Raw genomic sequence first — 18,032 nt, 5'->3', positions numbered from 1 at the left:
GAGCCAGCAAGTAATCCCAGCTACTTAAGATACACATGCATTCAACGACATCTTTAAAGATAATTCTATCTTGAGTAAGTTTCAACAAGTTTTCACATTTGAATATAAAAGGCTTTAAACCTGGATATCAAACTCTGTGCATTTGTACAAAATCTTGGGAGAATTCAATATAACTTGTCTTGTGTCAACAACTATAGCTATTTTGACTTTTAACAAGATGAAGGATTTGAGTCATGACACATCTAGATCTTTCCTTATCAGGGAAACAAACAAATGACGCCCGACAGCTTTGTAAAAACACATTTTTAACATAAAACGGATTTATTCATTATCTTTTAAAGCTTTTACTCATCAGACATTTTGTTTTTTGAGCTCTCTTTCTAGATAATTTGACACCTGGTCAAAATCTGCATCTCAAGATATCCGTGAAACAAGCTCAAGTTTCATCAGTTTCAGTACAACGAACAACAACACGTATTTATAAAGTGAAACTGCTTTTGTCAGTGTTTTCAGTGTTTTAATAACTTGGTCCATTTGTTATCAGGAGCAGGAGACCTCTGGAAATAATTTGGCTCCTGGTAGAAACCTCCTGAACGATTAACAATGAAGGAGGTTAACAGTCAACAGCTAATGCTAACTAGCTCTCCTCCTGCCAGGTTTTCACATGGATTAGTTGTTCACAAAGTTCAAATATTAGACGAAATGAGTAGGGTGTGGCCCCTGGAGGCACAAAGAACATCTGTGTTTGACACACACACCTTCTATGATGTTAATACAGTATCTTTGTTATAAACTCTGGGTATGAGACACAAATAATCCACAGGTTATACGTTTTTTTACTTTCAATCATTCAATCATAAAATATTATATAACATACATCTCTTAACAGTTCTAAAAACAATATTTCAGTTGATATAGGTTCAGTTATTTCCTTACACAGTACTCACATGTTTATTGAAAGACATTGTACTGCTATGATGAATGAGCCTCTACACTGAAAGCCCTTCAGTGTGAATGTACTGACAGATGTTTTCTTTTAGGTTTTAAAAGATTGTTCATATGAAGCAGTACCTATTTGATTTAGATGTCTTACACGTGTGAATGTTGATTTTCGATAAACTTGATTTCAGCTGAAGCCATGTCTGATACCAGTTTGTGCATACCTCTTCTAGAATATTCTTATTCTAATGCAGACATGGTTCCTCTCTCTCTCTCTCTCTCTCTCTCTCTCTCTCTCTCTCTCTCTCTCTCTCTCTCTCTCTCTCTCTCTCTCTCTCTCTCTCTCTCTCTCTCTCACATTCACATACACACACACACACACACACACACACACACACACACACACACACACACACACACACACACACACACACACACACACACACACACACGCACACACTTGTGTCACTTGCTCCATTGAACCCTCAGTTTGATGCAGTCAACCTGTCTGACCCTTATGGGAGCTGTGTGTGTGTAGGGGCTCTTTGAAGAGACAGAAAGAAAGGGGGGGGGGGGCAGGTCTTGCATATCCTCTCTGCTTCCATAAATCTCCCTTCCTCGTGTCTTTAGACCGACCCCTCATTTTCTCTGCTTTATTTTAATTCCTTCCCTGGGCTAAATGACTTTAATTCCTGCATCCAACAGTGTGTGTGTGTTGGCTGTTTGTGCTTTGTGTGTTGTTTTTGGTTTGTCTTACAGGCACAAACGCTATTAGAGATTTCTGAAGTCTCTCTCTCTCTCTCTTTCTCCCCCACCCCCCACCCCTCTAAGCCTCACATAACTGGATTAGGACTCAGCTATTTAGAGAGAGGAGTGAGAGCGAGTATTGAGGTCAACCTAATAAACATTCACCTCATAAGGCTGCAGTCTGTGTTTCACATAGTTTCCATTATCACCATGTATTACCTTTGTCCAATTCACTAGCTGGAACTGTATGCGAAGGCCACATATTTACCTGTGTTTATTAGAATGTGGAGATTGATAGAAATATGAACACAATATGAACCTGAGCTTTAGAGATAGGGTTCATGCAAGACTGTTGTATAACACCATCATCGTTTCCCGTAAGCTACAATTTATTTATCAAACTTTTGTAAAAAATAATAATAATGTTGCACCACATAATCTAAAGAAGCACATATTCATGTTGCACGACTTGCAGCTAATCTGCAGCATCCGGACTGTGAGCTCTGATTAGATTCTATTGGCTGTGACCAAACAACATACCAACTGTCATCAGATGCTCATTCACATGTGCTGGATTCTGACTGAGCTTTTTGCCAGAGAGATGATTTACTCCATTCACCTCTGCCTGCAGATTGGTTGGGTATTTAGCATTTTCATTTACATGAGTTTATATTGACTATCTTGTCTCTGTCTGTCTCTCTGTCAGAGATGTTGATCCAGTGTGTGAAGAACAAGGATGAGAAGAAGGTGAGTTTATGAGCAACTCCACTGGAATGAAACAATGTTTCTCTCAAAACAGTGTTTGCTATCACTTAACATATAACTCCATGTCTGTAGCTTCTTGAAATGATACTACTTCCGAACAAGGTGGTATCGGCTAAATAAGAGTACATTCACAAGCTACCCTGCAGTATACAAAGTCATTAAAAGCAGCTGCACCTTTACCCGCTTTGATAACACTTTCATGATCAATAGTTATAATTAGGGCCGGGACTTTAACGCGTTAATTAAGATTAATTAATTACACAAAAATTAACGCGTTAAAAAAATTAACGCATTTTAATCGCACTTATTTTTGCACCGCGGAACTTTTCTCACTGGATGAGTTTCATGCGTACCGATTATACTGGAGCACCAACTAACGTTCATGACTTCAGACAACAACAAACCACAGTGAACAACAGTGGGATATGTTGTTTTAAAAAAAGGACGGATGGAAGCGTCGATAAGAGCACGGTTGTGTGCAAATTATGCAAAAAGGAATTCGCATATCACCGCAGCACATCAAGCCTCAAGTATCACCTCAATGCAAAACATATAGCAGCTGGCGTGGAAGCTAGCGTGGACGTTAGCCTCTTTTATCGCGTTCACACCAAAAAGAGCCGGTACTAAAATTAGTTCATGAGAACCTTTTTACCCCCACGAAAGTCCCTGCTAGAGAGCAGAGAGCTGCTAGAGAGCAGGGACTTTCGTACGGCTCTCTTGTGAGAAAAGAGCTATATTTCTGATTGGCTGGGCGGATTGCAAACCACGCCCCGTAAAACTCCCAAAAAGTTTTGTGAATTTTATTATCCTCGCATTAGCATTATTAGCATTAGCCCAGCGCAGAAACGCAGAGAGACTAATTTATGGCAACACAAAATAAAACATGGGAGCGGTGGAGATGAGGAGGTGTCGGCGTTCTGGCGATTTACTCGGAAGGCTGCTGGGACTCCCAGCAGCTTCTACTGAAGCCAGTCCCCAACTCCGGGGACTTTGGGCGGCAGTATACGCCGTGAAGTGGTTTGCGGCCTGCCAGTAAACCCAAAGCAGAAGAAGAAGAAGTGACGTCAGCGGCTTCATTTGCCTAATCCACCCCCAGGTTCAAAGAGTTCTCATGAACTAAGTTCTCATGAACCTTTGTGGGAAAAGTACTGCGGTGTGAATGTGCCTAATGGTATACTAAAATCCATGTGAAAAAAAATTGCTTCTCACTGTTCTCAGGTCAAATATTTATATGTGATTAAAAATGCGATTAATTTCGATTAATTAATTACAAAGCCTCTAATTAATTAGATTAATTTTTTTAATCGAGTCCCGGCCCTAGTTATAATCAAAACATATCATATATATACAGTAGCAAGGAAAGCAAGTGAACCCTTTGGAACAACCTGCATTTATGTATACATTTGTTCCAAAATATGGTCTTCACCTAAGTAACAAAAATGAACGAACACAATCTGTCCTCAATAGACCTACGATCAAGAATTGTTGATTTGCACTTTGCTGCTGGGAAACTGTTAAGTAGTGTGATTAAACTAATGTTGAAGTATAGGGGCAGAACTCGCAGCACTACTGTACGTATGGCAGAAATAAAGCACTGCATATCAAATGATAACATCATCCCAGAGGCGATGTTCAGTCAAATCATGATTTTGGGCTGCTTTGCCGACTCGGGGCCTGGACAGTTTGCCATTGTCAAAAGAAAAATGAATTCTCAACTGTATCATGATGTCTTGCAGGATAGTGTCAGAGAAGGGTTCACATACTTTTTCTTGCCACTGCATTATTCTGGAATGGGCCAATCTTCATAATAAGTACTTTAAGTATGTTTTGATGCCAATACTTTTCAATTTTTACTTGAGTAACATTTTGATTGAAGGACTTTTATATTGATACTTTTATACTTCCTCCCTGTATCAGAATGTTGCACGTTGTTTTCCATTTTGAAGCTAATCCAGCTGCTCTTCCACCCACAGCTGCAGGAGCTGCACCTGAAGGGGGCGGAGCTTACGGTGATTGACGCGTCAGGCTGCAGTCTGCTGCACCACGCCGTCTCTGCAGGAAGCAAGGAGATGGTCCGCTACATCCTGGACAATGGTGCGGTATAATGTACTTTATGTTGTAATCGGATTACATTTGACAACATAGTTATTCTTATCCACTAACTGTTGCATTCAGCTTTACTTTGAGAACATGTGTTTTTCTGCATTTAAAGTCAAGCGTAGGTCATGATGAATAACATGGCAGGTTACTCACTTTTGACAGCATTAAAGTATCCACTTCTTATGCGTCTCATTGTTTTTAGTTCACTTTAAAATGGTTTCTGCATCCTGGGGGATACAGTCATTTGACAGGCTGTGTCCATTTTTAAAATGGGTGTAATAACAGAAGACTTTTTGTGAAATGTGGGTGCAATATTTGTTTAACAGGGGTCTAAAAAAAAGTGAAATAATATTGAAACATGGGTTTAATAGGGGTGTATAAATGTGGGTGTAATAACTGTAATTTGGGTATATTAGTGGGGTGATAATAGTGTAATATGGGTGCAATATTGGTGTTATATGGGTCTCATAACAATGCAATATGGGTTTAATAAAAGTGAAACATGGGTGTTATGTAGAAAATAGTATTCAATTAATTTTCCTTTGATTGCTCACCACCATTTCACTGAGTATTAGTGTTATGCCACTGTTAGATACAAAATGCATTAAATAAAGTGGTTTAAACATTATGATGTGTATAACAGATTGTCAGTGGTGATGCTGTGGTCTAATCTCCTTGCATCTGTCTCTTCCAGCTCCCAGTGATCTGCTCGATGTCACAGAAAATCAGCAGTGAGTACAGTCATGGAAACCTTTATCGCCTTTAAACCAATGATAAAGAGTTTGAAATGTGATCACAATTATTATTTTTGCTGAGAAAATGTTGTGAAGCTTGTACTGTAGCTGTAGCTTTGAAGATGTTCCACTGGCTGTCTATATGTGCAGGGCATCCCAACAAGTGGACCTTAAAGAGAATAAATAAACATACAAACCAAACACAGTGCTCTGGGTACTGATCATCAAGGAGGCTTGACTCTCAGAAGATGCTGCTGTTCTCTCATGCTCGCTCTCCCCCTCTCTGAACCACCAGTGGGGAGACGGTTCTGCATCGTGCTGCCTCTCTGTGCCACAGGACCATCTGCCATTACCTGGTGGAAGCAGGAGCCTCGCTGATGAAGACAGACCTGCAGGTAGGTTCTGTGCTCCTCTGTGTGGAAAGTACGCCATTTACCAGCTGCACTCAATGCACATCAGACTTTCAACTGTTTTTAAATACATAGTCAATCTGCAGTACAGAGCTCTCTCTTCATATGTGCTACCATGTTGTTTTGAACCGCTTGATTCTAACCCATTACGTGTTTGTGCATACTAAAATCTGGAGCAGTAGAAACAAATGCTTCGGAGAGTTGAACAATGCTTCATTATGTTATTAGTATCTGGGTTTTTCATATGCCAGGAGAATGTTACAGCACCTGTAGGCTTTGGCTCTCAAAGCACCAGTCCACTCTCCCAACATGCTCTGTCCTGGGACTTTAACTGGCGACCCTCCATTTCTCAAGCCAAGTCCCTACAGACTGAGCCACTGGGGCTGTTTTGGGGTTTTGCTTTAAGCCTATAAGTCCTGGGGAAGGGTCTTCTTCATGCTACAGGAGACAAAGACATGTAAGCCAGACGGACACTTCACATTTTTTGACAAATGCTTGGGGTAGGCCCTTTGTGGAGGAGCTTGAGTGGTCTACAGAACCCTGCACTGGTCCCTACTGAACCCCTTTGGGAGTGAGGACGCAGATTGGAACCAGGGCTTCTGGTCCAATGTCAGTATCCTCCCTTAGATGCTCCTCAGGACTAATGGAACCCACTCTGACAGACACACGCCTTCCCAGAAGGGTAGCAGCTTTCAGAGCCACAATAAGACCTCCATTTAATGGCCATTGCTCTATTATGGGATGTCCAACAAGCTCATACAGGTGTGATGGTCAGGAATCACCGGACTCAAACATGCATCATCTTTCATTTTGGTGCAGTTTTTGCAGGATGTTTCAACAGTGTAGAAAAGTTCCTAACTGACTGGACTCAGCAATGACCTAGATACACAGAAAAGGGGGGTGGGGGGTGCAGAGAGTGTGAGACAGAGACAGAGAGTAAGAGAGAGGGAGACAGAAATGACTTTAGACGAGACGACTATCGACATGTCCGTTAACAAATCTGTTCCATCTCTACGTCTATGTCCCTGGTAATGTTTCCAAATTTGGTAGAACCCCAAAGATATATTCACACACACACACACACACACACACACACACACACACACACACACACACACACACACACACACACACACACACACACACACACACACACACACACACACACACACACACACACACACACACACACACACACACACACACACACACACACACACACACACACACACACACACACACACACACACACACACACACACACACACACACTAGAGTGTTTCTAAACTCTGTGATGAGATTCAGCACTTACTGAGTGTGATTGTGTGTGGGTGTCCTCTCTCAAGGACACATTGTTTATAGCTTTTGTAATTCAGTCTTTCTCATTGTCTCGTGTTTATTAGTTGGAGACAATGCTATGTTAACAGCAGCACTTTTCCATTGATGGAGAAATGTGACATTAAAAAGCCAGCTGGTGTGTAAACTCTCTATCACACACGTTTCAGACACGCAGCCTAATGAAACGGCACCATCTCTCCGGCACAGAGGGGAGCGGAGGATCGTGGGAATAAGTCTGGAACAAAAGCCTGTTTTGTTGTTAACGAGACTCAGTGTTCATCCCAGCTCACACTGCAGCTAACGTGTTAGCCACCAGCATGTTGTTCATCAGTCCACAGTCGGAGCAGGTCTGACTGTGTTAAGACACACACACCACTCCAACTGTTGCGGTGGAGAAAGGCTTGCTCGGGTGCAGCATAGCATGTGTTGTGGGGGTGTTTCCTGCTGGGCTCAGATTTTTCAGCTACGACTTTGTTCATTAGCTTTAAAGGGCACCTATTACACAAAATCCACTTTGTCCTGTGTCCCCTCTGTGTAAAGAGATTCTGAAAGTTTCAGGAACAAAGACCCTCTCTCTTGATCCATTTCTATAAAAACCTGTCTGAAAATCAGATTTTGGCCACTTTGTGATGTCACAATGTTTTATGGGTTGTGCAACGATTAGCCAATAACCAACCAAGGTAACCCCCCCCCCCCACCTTATCACCTGAATCTCCTCCTAGAGCACCATTGTGTTTTTTTATCCAATCACTTCTCAGAGGGGCGTGGCCAGTGAGTTTTTCTGAGTTAGTCAAAGATAATGCCAATATGTTTTACTGCAGATCTCGAGGCCATCAAGAGTCATTAAGTCATTTGATACTTCATTCAGAATGTGTTGGTGGCCAAGTGCTGTATAATAACTATGGTTTTGTCAGTGTTTAATAATAGAAGTTGAAGATGCATTTGATGACAAGCTAGCCTCTCTCTGTTGAGTGAGCTTAGACTGTAAATGTGTGTCTGCTGATGGAGTTAAGAACAGAAGGAAGTAGCACTGAGACAAATAATGTGTATTCTGTCTCTGTCAGGGTGAGACTCCGAAGAACCGGGCTGAGAAAGCTCAGGACTCTGAACTGGCCGCCTACCTGGAGAACAGACAGCACTACCAGATGATCCAGAGAGAGGACCAGGAGACGGCCGTCTGACGGACCCTTTATGAGCAGGATGAAGACACTTCCTCATGAGACTGACAGCCGCTCGCTGATGGCGGGATACCATTCTGCTTTCCAGGAAATGACTCGTCGGCAGACTGCGAGGGAAGCTGTGCCAAACGCGATCGCAGCGGGGTGATGCAGGTAACCAGAGGAGATGTAAATGAAGTCATTCCTTTTCATTTTGAGGCGCTCAGTAATCAAAAGTGTTTGTGAAGTCGAGAAAAAAAGAGACAATTTTCCTGACTCAGTGATTCAATTTGAAAGACTCGTTCTTTAAAGTTCTTTCATATCAAACACATTCAAAAGACTCCTTCCTGAAACCAGAAGTGATCATCTGCCATATGTGAGTCATAGTGTGGAGTTCTGAGGAGTGGATGAGGTGATGTCATGGTGGAACAACACTCAGGAAATGCCATTTATTCCACACAACCATGGAGGCTGCATCACATTCCTGACCAAAAGGAAGGTGAGATTCTGAAATATCCCGGGTGTAGGGAATGTGGCGCCAGACGAAAGTTAATTGAACATGTTAATTGAGTGTTGTCCCGGTGGTTAAAGGGCCAAAGACAAAGGTCAAGGGGTCAAAACACTTCATAGAAATCCGATCACTGGCTTTTGAAATACCTTGCCGTGGACCAAAGATGTGTGCATGATGGCGTTCAGCTCAGAGCCAATCAGAATGCTTCATGAACATCAGGTTTCATGATTCACTCACACCCTGACGCTGAGCTCCATCATGGCTGATGGCTGTGTGATTATTCCTTATGTTGTGAACCTGCTTACCTTACCCGCATGACCTTTTTAAGATATTGTACATATATGATGTTGACTTATCTCAACTTCTAATAGAGATAACTATTATTTATAATAATCAATGTCATGTTTTTTTGGTGCCTGTGCTGAAGAATTTGATATCTGAGAATGTCAAATGACATCAAGTGTGTGTATGATTAAAAGGAAAACATATATTGTTAATGTATATTAAGATCGTTGTATTAGAATCAGATCATTTTGATTATTCCACGTGCCAAACTTCAACGCTTGTTTACATAAAGATCATTGACATTTGAAATAGTGATGAGTTCAACACTGTCAGGATCGTGGGATTTTTGAACGTCCTAACTTTGTGTGTAATGAGGTTGTTAAAGATTTTGTGATCACTTAATAGAATAAACTCTGGAATAAAAAGCAAACAAAAATATCTAGTTTACGGAAGAGGATTAGGGGCCACACCTGACCAAAAGTAAAACATGTTTTTGAGGTATGACCTTAATCTCAGGATTCTGAGGGGAAAAAAGCCTTTTTTTTTAACTTTCATTTCAGAATCCCACATCCCAACATTTCTGCCCCTGGCCCTAATCCTCTCCTGTACTAGTTGAGCTGTTTTGTTCGGCCTGTGAGTTTTAGCATTGACATGTGTCTTCAGATTAGTTTAGCATTGGCTCTTGCTTGTACTGCTAGCATTGCTTTTATGTTATTAACAACTGTGGCCAATCCAGTTGATCTCTCATGTTTATGGCAGTTTTTGTTAAACACATTGGTGTAATTGTTAAAAAATATAATTTTCTAATTTGTTTTTGAGATGAATATGAAGATAATAAAAGAAGGCAGTTTATTTGAGAAGGACTTGTGTATTTATGTACCTTAACTGTCAGTTGTGATGCTTTTATGAGTTTTAAAAATGTTTCCCACAGCATATTTTGTCAAATAGTTTACAATTAACCTTTTTTATTTTTAAATTTCTATGACTTTCTCTTACCTGATATACATATGCTATGTAAGGGACATTGTGCAGCGAGGCGGTCATTATGAGGAAAATAACTACCGGGGGACCTTGATCAGCTTGAAAGGTGTTATGTGCTGACATGTACTGTACAATTTCTAACACAATACTTTGGGTTACTCAACATTTCCTGGTTCACAACAGGAGCCTGGGGAGACAGATTGAGTCCTGGGGCCTCATTTATAAAGTCTTGCGTAGGATTGACGTGGGAAGGTTGCTTACGTAAGACAAAGCAAATAAATACGCACAGACATTTTCCGATTCATAAAACAGTGCGTACGTCCTGCGGCACGTCCTACGCCGGTTTCCCTTTATAAATCACAATCGACTCGAAATGCGGAGCAGCTTTTGCGGACTTCCCGTAACGCCCATATTTGCCTCGAAATAGTCAAAGAAACGCACCGTATTAATATTCATTTTGACTGACTGCATGAAGAAGATCGCAGGAAATGAGGACAGAACAGCTAAAAAAGACATTTCACACCGTGTCAGATGTTGGTTCTTTTGGGGAGGTGGAGACAAATCACATTGTTTGGTAGATGCAGTTTGAACCAGAGCAGCAGCATGGAGGTCGGATCGTCACCAAAATAAATAAATAAGTGGTCCGAAAAAAGTTAATGACAAAATACACATGCTTTCCTCAGGCAGTGTGTCAGTGTGTTTGTGCCGGGGACAGGAGACCCCCCCCCAGCGTCTCCACTGCAGCCTGTGCCAACCCCCCCCCCCCCCCCCGCAGCAACTCTATATCCACCACTTAAATAACAATAAATCTATTGTGTTGAGTTATATCAGCTGCCAAATCTACCAAATATATGGTGTTCTTAGTTTCCATACCTCCTGTGTTTTATGAGCGACTTATCAAGTCTTAGCAAACGGCATAAAACATGATTAAACATGATAGTATAAAACCATGCTCGTATCTATAGGCTACAACCTACAGTATAGAAATACAAAACGGCCTCAGTAACGGTACACGTAATTCTGTCCTTCTGTTTACCGCATCATTTATGAGAATACATGTCATAACATTAAGAAGACAACATATTCGAGGTGGTTTTCAATAACATATCCGTATATATTTATTCCTCCAAGTTATGTTTTTGTGTGCACTGAGGAGTCTCAAACAGGCGTTTGTTTAATCATTTTAAGATTGGCTTTAATCATTTTAAGATTGGCTTTAATCAATGTTTGCAAAGTAATTCTTCATTATGATAAATGAGAGGTAACATTTTATTTATGGTATTATTTCCACATATTTCTCTCCATTCCTCCTTCTGCCAACGGTGTCGCAGTTTCTCGTCTCTCCCGTGTTTGTCCTTAGTGCGTGGGTCAGAGTTTGCGTGGAGGACCGCACATTTTCCCTTCAAGTTTTTTATAAATCGCAAACAGTGCGTAGAAACTGGCGTACGTCATCTTTTGAGCGTACGCACCGTTTATAAATGAGGCCCCTGATGTCATCATGAGTCTACTGGAAGGTGCAGGTGAGTGTTAGCAACCCCATTTCCTTTCACTTAACTTTTTTCTCAATTCCAATTTTAGTATGAATTTGTCATCGTTGTCCACATTTATGCAACACCATCATTTGGAAGACGCAGATAGATTATGTTGATAAACTATACTGTCCCCACCGCTTCTAAACATCCGCCTAGCATCATGGTTACGTCGCCCAGTGTGAATGCAGTCAGACTCTGATTCTCCTTCACATCTTTCCTTTACCACGTGATGTTTTTCCCTTAACGTAACAGAGGTTGGGAAAGTCTTTTTTTACTGTTCTACCAGAGCGACTCACTTTCTCGCCTCATCAGTGTTAGGAAAAGCAACCCTAAACAGCCCATAGTTTAAGATCTTCGGGAGCACTCTCTATAAAGACCACACGTGTATTATAATACCCAGGATGCTGACTGCAGGAGAGACGGGGGGGCTGGATCCACTCTATAACACATTGGTAAAATCCTTTGGTGGTCTCTAAAATATTGACAATATGATATTTTAACCACACGTGTCTTTTTCATCACGGATTATACCTAAAAGTATGCCATACTGATGTTTTATTCATCTGTGAGCGCGATTCATAACTAATTCACTTTTAATAAAGCGACATGCATGACACACACTCAAATACACACTCAATTAGAATATATATGTATATCTAAAAAAAAATAGGTGGTGTTATATATTAAGGAGGAATATTTTTGTTCTGTCCCTGTATTGTCGGCACAATTATCAATATCATTTACATTAATTACAGGAGCCAAATGTAGTTAAAGTATCACAACTAAAAGTATGCAGAAGCTCTTTCAAAGTATTTATAAAGAATATTATATAAATATAAAAATGTTTCACTTGTACAAGCATTTTAATCTTATAGTTAACAAGTGTTATGGAGTAAAAAGTAGAATTTAAGCTCTGAATTGTAGCAGAGTAGAAGTATAACGTAGCATACAATGGAAGTAGAGTAAAGTACAGGTTTGTCAAAAATAATACTTATATTGCTGTTTGAGTAAATGTACTTAGTTACATTCCACCGGTAACGATAAGCATATGTAAGAGAAGAGTTAGAATATGCTCTTTGTGCTCATGTTTGGTGTTTGAGTCTAATAATGCTCTGCGATGGAATAAACATCGTTACTTGCCCTGAGTGAGTCTCAGAGAAAAGCATCCGGACGTGTGCTGCTGCATGAATCCCTGTGAAATCTCTATTCATTTTCCCATTGACAAGTGCAGGCTAATTCCTCATGAATAATGAAAGCCTGAGTTCCGACGTTGTTATGGGGTCTTTGATCAGGACGATGACATGCTGCCAACTGCTCTTACGCTCCTCCACAAAGCTTAATCAAACATTATCCCACGGAGCGTCTTAATACAACGAGTTCTTGACCTACTTCTCCTCTCTCTCCTACTGTAGCCAGGGTTATTTCAGGAATCACCTTTTCCTCTTCTGATGGCTTTCAGTGATGTCACTAAGCACTTTCAGACTGTTTTATTTTCACTCTCTGACTCCATCAAAGCTTCTGTGAAACATTACGGCGTAAAAATATATTTCTCTTCTATTTTTTGATGTCTTGTTCTCCCCTGATGAAGATCAATTCCACATCATGGGTTTAAGATGTAAGAAAGACATGAATTGATTCAGTGGTGTCTGATAAGATAAGATACACGAGGATCAAAGAAACAACAAAAGCTAAAGAAAGATTATCCTCGCAGGGGCTGGGGGCTCTGTCAGCCGCTGATGGGGATCTGTACAATCAGAAAACATTTGATTTGCTCGTGACAACCAGGAGGGTAACTTTAGAAATGTAATCCGTTACAGAAACTATACATGTCAAAAAGTGTATTCAGTAACCTAATCTGACTAGGAAGATATACAAGTAACCTGATTACTTTCTTTGGATTACCTCAATATCAAATGCAGTTCAAATTAAAACAAGAGAAAATTAATAACAAAAATATGTGTTTTACTTAAGTCAAGTGTATGTAACTATGTAACCTTAATATGTAGTAACAGTCATAGTTTCCAAATGCTGTTTAAGCTAAATTCACAAATCAAAAGCATAGACTGTATTTTTGTATTTAAAATAAAGAAGAATGAAATATAAACCATAAAGAAAATCCTTTTTTTTTTCTTTATCCAAGAAAAATCCACAATAAAATGTAACAGTAATCTGATTACTTCTTTTTATAATGTAATTGTAATAGAATACAGTTACCTTTTTGTATCCTGATTACATAATCTCCCAAAGGTGTGTGTGTGTGTGTGTGTGTGTGTGTGTGTGTGTGTGTGTGTGTGTGTGTGTGTGTGTGTGTGTGTGTGTGTGTGTGTGTGTGTGTGTGTGTGTGTGTGTGTGTGTGTGTGTGTGTGTGTGTGTGTGTGTGTGTGTGTGTGTGTGTGTGTGAGAATGGGGCCAATGCAACCAGAATGAACTGGTTTAGGGAGACAAAGCAGGGGGGGGGTGGTGGTGGGGGGGGGGTGCTGAGAGAGCGACTAAACTCCACAGTGTTCCTGCAGCCGCCTGGTAGACACGTAAGTGAGTCTCAGCTCCTCCATCACTTTCTCAGCTGTGATACTAACATTTAGCAAAGGACAGTTCCTCTAGTGTTCTCTACTTTAAAAGCATGATAATACTTGGTAGAAGAAGTATTCAGATTATTTACTTGAGTATAAGTACTAACACACTGTAAAGTTTGTCAATTTCAAGTAAAAGTACTGCATTTTATGAATTATAACTAGGAGTGAAAGTACTTCTGCAGAAACATATATTCAAATATTTCAAAGCAAAAGCAGCAAATCTTCACATTTAAGAAGCTGGAACTGTTTTATATATTTGAACAAAAAACTTCTGACAATTTTTTTTCTGTTAACCCTCTCATGGTTTAAGGTATTTATACATAATGTTAGATGGTTTAATCTATACAAAATAATCCTATTATACAAGTATTGTGTGTCAAAATCTGAATTTGATAGTGAATACATCTGTAAAATAATAGTAGTGGAGTAAAAATCACAACATTTGAAGTTGTATAAATGAAAATACTCAGGTAAATAGTACCTCAAGTGTGTACTTCAGTTACTTTCCACCTCTGACATACGTTTTGTTATTAGCTCTCAAGTTGTATTATTATATAGTGTGTTTCCTGTGCTGGCGAATGAACGTCTGTTCTGTGAAATCTGTTCTCTGCTCTGTCTTCTTCTCTAAGCCTTTTGTTCAGAGCTGATTATCTGCCTGCTGGGTTTATTAGTCTTTTTATCCCATTTTCTGCATTTCCCCCAATCCTCAACTTTAAAATAGTGCAAGCTCTTCTTTACACACTTTAGCTGGTGTGTGTGAGAGGAAAGAAGTCAAGCTATTGTAGCATATTTTTAGGGTTTGAATACAAATATTAAAAACGCATGCTTTCGCTTCCTGCAGCTTTAAGTAGCTTTGTTGTGTTGGCACATCCCCTGTGTGTGTGTGTGTGTGTGTGTGTGTGTGTGTGTGTGTGTGTGTGTGTGTGTGTGTGTGTGTGTGTGTGTGTGTGTGTGTGTGTGTGTGTGTGTGTGTGTGTGTGTGTGTGTGTGTGTGTGTGTGTGTGTGTGTGTGTGTGTGTGTGTGTGTGTGTGGTGTGTGGTGTGTGTGTGTGTGTGTGTGTGTGTGTGTGTGTGTGTGTGTGTGTGTGTGTGTGTGTGTGTGTGTGTGTGTGTGTGTGTGTGTGTGTGTGTGTGTGTGTGTGTGTGTGTGTGTGTGTGTGTGTGTGTGTGTGTGTGTGTGTGTGTGTGTGTGTGTGGCAGATGGGAGCAGTTTTAGGAGAATTACATATTATTAACTTGGCTTTTTATGCTGACATACTGGCCCTCTAACAGAGTGGAGAGCAGCAACCAAACGGTGATTAGAGAGAGGCAGCTCAATAAAAACCTGATTGTCTAAAACCATTACTGCAGTGAATATTACCGACACACACATTTGAGTGCAGTCCTGTAAATACCAGCTAGTGAGAGACAACCAGGTCTTTATTTGGGAAACAGGTTTATGTTTGAAGGTCTATATTTAAATTCCAACGTGTCACATCCATTTATATTCTCTGTTCCTCCCAGTGTCTGTGCATTATGTAAAGTATTCCTCTGCTGGAGTGTTACGTAGCCCCCAGCTGGGTGTGTTGTTCAATGAATTGATGAACACAGGTTCATTCACACGTTCTTCCAAAGGTCTAATTTCCTGATTGGGAAGTCGTTTCTTTTGCTCATTTTGACATCTCATGAATGCAGTGCAAATGCCTCATTCCATAATGGGAAAGTCCACCTTATTGGTTCTTTTAATGTGTTCTTTATTTGCATTTGCTACCACCAAGTTGAATGAAAGTGTCTGCCGTTCTTCCGCACTCCTGCTGAATCACAGATGTTTCACATTAAACGTCTTAAAGAATCAAAGGCTGTAATCTGTGCCTCTCCTGGCGTGTTTAATGTGAGACATCTGCAGGAAGAGCTGACTCATGGAAGATTCTGGATTGTTCCTGTAGAGCAGTGGTTCTCAAACTTTTTCTGTCAAAAAAAATAAAAGTCGGGGCCCCCCCCCCAAATAGTGACACAAATAGTCACGTAATGGGCCAAGTTAACATTTATTAAAATACATCAATATGAACGTGAGCATTCCTTTGCTAGAACAGTGATAATAAAACAATGCTCCATAAGTCTGTGTGCTCATTGTGCCCTTTGCTAGAACAATAAGTTATAATACTTTGCCACTTTGCAATCTGTGCAAAAAAAGAAAATGCTGATATTTGGCCAAAACGTGTGTCTTCTCACATGAGTGGCTGCAATGAGCCGGTTTGGCACTGCACATTTCTTCAAAACGGGGTTGCAGGCTCAGTGGCGGCGCCAGAGATTTCTTTTGGGGGTGCTGTGGGGTAGCTTGACGTTTCATAGAGGGGGCTCAAACATGTAGGGTTTCCCATTAATGTACCGGGCGCTACAATGGAATGTTCTACTGCTACACTCCCACACACTGTACCCGCGACTGTTACAATGAAGGCTCGATAATCAGCTCACGGCATATAGGTGTAAGCAGGGGTCAAGTGCTATTTTTATAGGTATATTTTTTTTTATGTGGACCTAACATCCTCCAGGGGGGTCCGGGGGCAAGCTCCCCCAGGAAGATTAAAAAAAATATTGAAGTTAAATTCATCAGTCTGGTGCACTTTGAGAGCAACATTAAGAGATGGATTCATCTCTCAGCACCCATATGAAACAGAATTGTAAACAGATTTACTTTTTCTTTATGGATATTTTACAAATCACTCCCCTTTTAAGTTTTATTCTTGTTATACTGTCATATAGTATACCTGTTTTTAATTTATTCTCTTATTTTTGTATACCTATAATGATCATATGAAGGTGTGCCTCGGAAATAATTGTTTACACTAATTGTGACCAAACTGTTTGAGTCCCACTGAGACAACTTAGACTAAAGTTAGGACTCTCCTCCACCTTGTTGTTGAAAAAGCTCCTTAAAAAAAACATCACATGTATTGAGTCCATTTCTGATATTTTCAGGATCCATAATGGCAGTTTCAACCAGAAAGTGGACATATTTGTACTCTCTGTGGACTGAATTTGATTTCCATGAGTAGTGTTGCGACCATTGAATAGATTGATAGATTGTCTATTGTAGCTGTGCATTATATAACTCCCAGCTCATAGTGGACTGCAGTCATTGTCCACACTGATGCATTGTGCTACAGTAGCTCTGTGCAGATTGAAGCTTTGAGTCGCAGTAATGAGTGCTGATTAAAACTGAAGCATATTTTCCCATCAGACTGCAAAACAGAAAGTCTGTGTGTGTGTGTGCCATCCTCTGTCTCACACACACACACACACACACACACACACACACACACACACACACACACACACACACACACACACACACACACACACACACACACACACACACACACACACACACACACACACACACACACACACACACACACACACACACACACACACACCAGCTCTCAAGCCCTTATCTCTAACCTCCCTCACTTGGAATCATTTGCTCAGAATACCAACTCTACACTGGAAAGCAGAATGTGTCTATCACCAGCACACTTGGCTTTAGATTAAACAGTGACCATGCAACAGAAATATATACTGTCAGCCTTTTATAATAAGGTGAGTGTGTTTTGCTTCGTTGACTCTTAGTCCAAGGTCAGAAAACACTGTCTGCTAAATGCATGCTCTGCAGGAGATGAAAGGTGAAATGCTTTTAATTCTGCAAAGACATGAAATGATTCCACCAATGATGAGCAGGATGCAAAACATATTAAAAATGGCCAAAAAGTTATTAAAATAAAACTCATTACTTCGTTAAATCAAGTTTTTATAAGCTATTCATTTGTGGGGATGATTAATATTGTCTATTCCATGAAAAACCCAATTAAACAACACATTGAGTTGGTGAAGAACTCAAATGTAATTAAAGTCAGATCCACTCGTGCGTTACATGATTATTAGGTTATTAGGCTCTAACCCAAATCTTTTAATGACAGATTC

General features: G+C 40.3%; 2 protein-coding genes across 3 annotated transcripts in view; both read left to right on the top strand.

Moving 5' to 3' along the window:
* LOC117539349 (diacylglycerol kinase zeta-like) overlaps window positions 1-9,843 on the top strand; it is a 71,415-nt gene extending 61,572 nt beyond the window's left edge. The window contains 5 exon segments of the mRNA XM_034205505.1: window positions 2,393-2,433; window positions 4,425-4,545; window positions 5,246-5,282; window positions 5,581-5,680; window positions 8,098-9,843. Coding sequence (XP_034061396.1) covers window positions 2,393-2,433; window positions 4,425-4,545; window positions 5,246-5,282; window positions 5,581-5,680; window positions 8,098-8,214 — 416 coding nt within the window. The 3' untranslated portion in view covers window positions 8,215-9,843.
* Window positions 9,844-13,983: 4,140 nt separating this feature from the next.
* Window positions 13,984-18,032, top strand: part of mdka (midkine a) — a 33,563-nt gene continuing 29,514 nt past the window's right edge. The window contains exon 1 of one of the 2 annotated variants that reach the window (XM_034205312.1): window positions 13,984-14,027. The gene's annotated coding sequence lies outside the window, so the exon portion shown is untranslated. Of the gene's footprint in view, window positions 14,032-18,032 lie in introns of both variants that reach the window. The other variant, XM_034205313.1, reaches the window with a different exon arrangement.

The sequence above is a fragment of the Gymnodraco acuticeps genome, unplaced genomic scaffold (assembly GCF_902827175.1).
Source record: "Gymnodraco acuticeps unplaced genomic scaffold, fGymAcu1.1, whole genome shotgun sequence".
Lineage (NCBI taxonomy): Eukaryota > Metazoa > Chordata > Actinopteri > Perciformes > Bathydraconidae > Gymnodraco > Gymnodraco acuticeps.
This window is presented reverse-complemented; position numbering and strand designations above follow the sequence as displayed.